The sequence below is a fragment of the Antrostomus carolinensis genome, unplaced genomic scaffold, assembly GCF_000700745.2.
Source record: "Antrostomus carolinensis isolate BGI_N321 unplaced genomic scaffold, ASM70074v2 scaffold53092, whole genome shotgun sequence".
NCBI lineage: Eukaryota > Metazoa > Chordata > Aves > Caprimulgiformes > Caprimulgidae > Antrostomus > Antrostomus carolinensis.
Window position 1 is genome coordinate 2,652 of NW_010301235.1, and position 2,732 is coordinate 5,383.

The following is a 2,732-nucleotide window of genomic DNA, read 5'->3' on the forward strand; positions in this document are numbered from 1 at the left end:
TCTTCCAAGCAGGCCTCAGCAACCCCAAGGTTTCCACAGGGATGTACTGCTCCGTAAAATACAGGGCCATCCCTGATCCTGGCCAAGTTGAAAGAGTTAATGGTGATTAAAAAAAGTTTTTCTTCAACAAAATTATTTTTGAGACTTTTTTAACCTTTTTTTCCCCCTTTCATACATTAATATTCATCTTTTTGTTTCTAAATGGAGACAGCTCTTGTTCCTTACTACTCCATGTGAAAGATGCCAGTTCTACCTCTTGAGAGGAGTCCTTACTGAATATAGGATGCCTACAGAACAGTGACAAGATGCTTGTGTGGCATTCATCATGACTGTGATTCTAACAATCTTTTCCCTGCTTGACCAGGAGACCTCCTGGCTGTGCCCCGGAGTGATTGCCTAGCAGCAGAACAGCAGTGCCTCTCAGACTCTACCTGCAATGCCACCTACAGGACCCTGGAAAACTGTGCCCTGGCTAAGACTCACTTCCTTCCACTGGATCATGATAGCAGGGTGAGATGTCTGAATGCAGAGCTAGACCTCAGAAACAGCTCTTTGCTGCACTGCAAGTGTCACCGGCGCATGAAGAGACAGGAGCACTGCTTACGCGTTTTCTGGACTGTTCACTCCAGCATGACAGATGGTGAGATGAAATAATATGAATTTACAAGATACTAGTAAGGCTCACCCCTGTCCCCTCATCTAAAAACAACTGCAAAAGGCCACTTCCCAACACTGCAGGTATCACTTTGGAACCACATGTCCTGGAGAAAATAATTCATTACTGCTCTGTTTTAGAAGTGGAGAAAACTGATCTGGTGTGGGACCAGAGACCCTAAGAGACAGAGATAGCTACTCTGAGGCAGTTAGATTTAGTGCTGTGAGGGGAAACTGCCGTGAAAATCACCTCAAAATGGTCACATCTGTCCATCACTGATAATGGGCTTGTGATTATGACACACACTGTAATGATATCTTTGAGCATGCTGCTTCTTTCAGCTTTAGTGGGATGATGCTTCTTGGCATCCCACTAAAGACTACCTGTGCTGCACAACTCCTCAATAGTTCTGAGGCTGAAAAAAACCATATGACAACACAGACGAAATTACAGCCAGAGGAAATCCGAGGACAAAATGTAATGCTATTTTTACACAGTAATACCTTTGCATCTCCAGGAGAACTATTCTTGGCATTTGGCTTTGAGCAAGACAGAGCATCTCTGAACTCTAGCCTGAGAAATCAGCCAAGCACAAATAAGAAAAAATAAAATAAAATAAAACAAAAAAAAAGCTGGTTACAAAGCATTTTTCCCACTGCATAAAACACCTTGTCTCCTGCCTAGGTTATTTCAATTTGGAGACCTCTCCCTATGAGAATCCAGCAAATGAAGAGCAGTGGAAGACACATTATAATGAAGTGGCAGCTCTGGTATCAGGTAAGGATTGTAATGGTTGTGTGATATAATACTGCTCTTTATTATATTTTCAGGGGCTGAAAATTATTAAGAAGAATGATTTGGGGTAATGGCCCCTTTATCAGAGGAACACATGCTCTGGATACTTGCCTAAATTTGTCCCCTCTACCAAGTGTAAATACAGCCACAGATCCAGGCCCATGAAACAGAGACTTACCCACAACAATGCATTCTCTGAAACAAACACCCTAATGTGAAACTATAAAAAAGTATTTTTTTAACTAGTGTAACTGTAATGTCATACTACAGGCTCATAGCAGACATTTCCTTTTGTTGTTTTTGATGTTCCAATTCTGACCATCAAGTAAGGGCTCCTCCTGCTTCCACACAGAATCTCTTCTAGAGACTTGCTTCATTGTTCTGTGTTTCTTTTGGCTTTATAGGCTCACGGTTAGCAGGAGATGCAACAAATCCATGCCTGGAAGCGAGTCATGTCTGTAATTTGAGCAGGAAGTGTTTTCGTCTGCGCACAGACTATGCCTCTATCTGCACCAAGGAAGCAGAAAGTGAGGACATGTGTGACCGACGCAAATGCCGCAGAGGGCTAAGGAATTTCTTTGAGAGAGTCCCTGAGGATTTCACAAAAAGGATCCTATTCTGTCCATGTCAAGATGAACTTTGTGGAGAGCGACGCCGGAAAACTATTGTTCCTGATTGTTCCTTCCAGTCTAACACCAAACCCAATTGCCTCGGGCTTCTGGACTCTTGCTTAGAAGACCATATCTGCAAGTAGGTCCCCCACCAGCAGACATTAGCCAAGAGAACAGAACAGTATAGACACTGATAGTCTTATTTTCCTTCCTACAGATCCCGACTGGCTGACTTCCAACAAAATTGTCAACCTGCAGACATGTCTCCAGATGGTTGCTCCCAGCACAACCATGCTGCGTGCCTGCAGGCTTACATGGGGATGATTGGTAAGTGATATCCACAGGAACATAGAGGGTGGATGCTTTCAGGCTACAAACTTGCAGGCACACTCTGATGCTGTGAAGGACCATCTTGGTCTCCTGCAGGAGACAGTGCTCAGTATACCAATGAATATGCCTTAGCCTAATTGATGCTAGCTCTCCCTCTTGCTTCTGAGGTAAATGCAGCTCAAAGAGAGCTCTTCCTTGGCATTTATTGCTCTACTTTGTCCCATCCTCTGCTGTCAAATCAGCAGCACTTGCCAGAGATTTTTCAACACCTGTTGGCACCATCAGCTGGTGCAAAGTGCTCTACATACCTGACCACAGGGTTCTCTGGGCCTGTATGAACT

At 43.9% G+C, this 2,732-nt stretch overlaps 1 protein-coding gene across 1 annotated transcript in view; it reads left to right on the forward strand.

The window, feature by feature from the left end:
- Window positions 1-364: 364 nt before the first annotated feature.
- The window catches only part of LOC104521391 (GDNF family receptor alpha-4), a gene marked incomplete at its 5' end in the record, with an annotated part of 4,852 nt that continues 2,484 nt past the window's right edge, over window positions 365-2,732 (forward strand). The window contains 4 exons of the mRNA XM_010163367.2: window positions 365-640; window positions 1,340-1,432; window positions 1,855-2,200; window positions 2,279-2,388. Of these exons, the coding sequence (XP_010161669.2) occupies window positions 365-640; window positions 1,340-1,432; window positions 1,855-2,200; window positions 2,279-2,388 (825 nt within the window). The remainder of the gene's footprint in view (window positions 641-1,339; window positions 1,433-1,854; window positions 2,201-2,278; window positions 2,389-2,732) is intronic.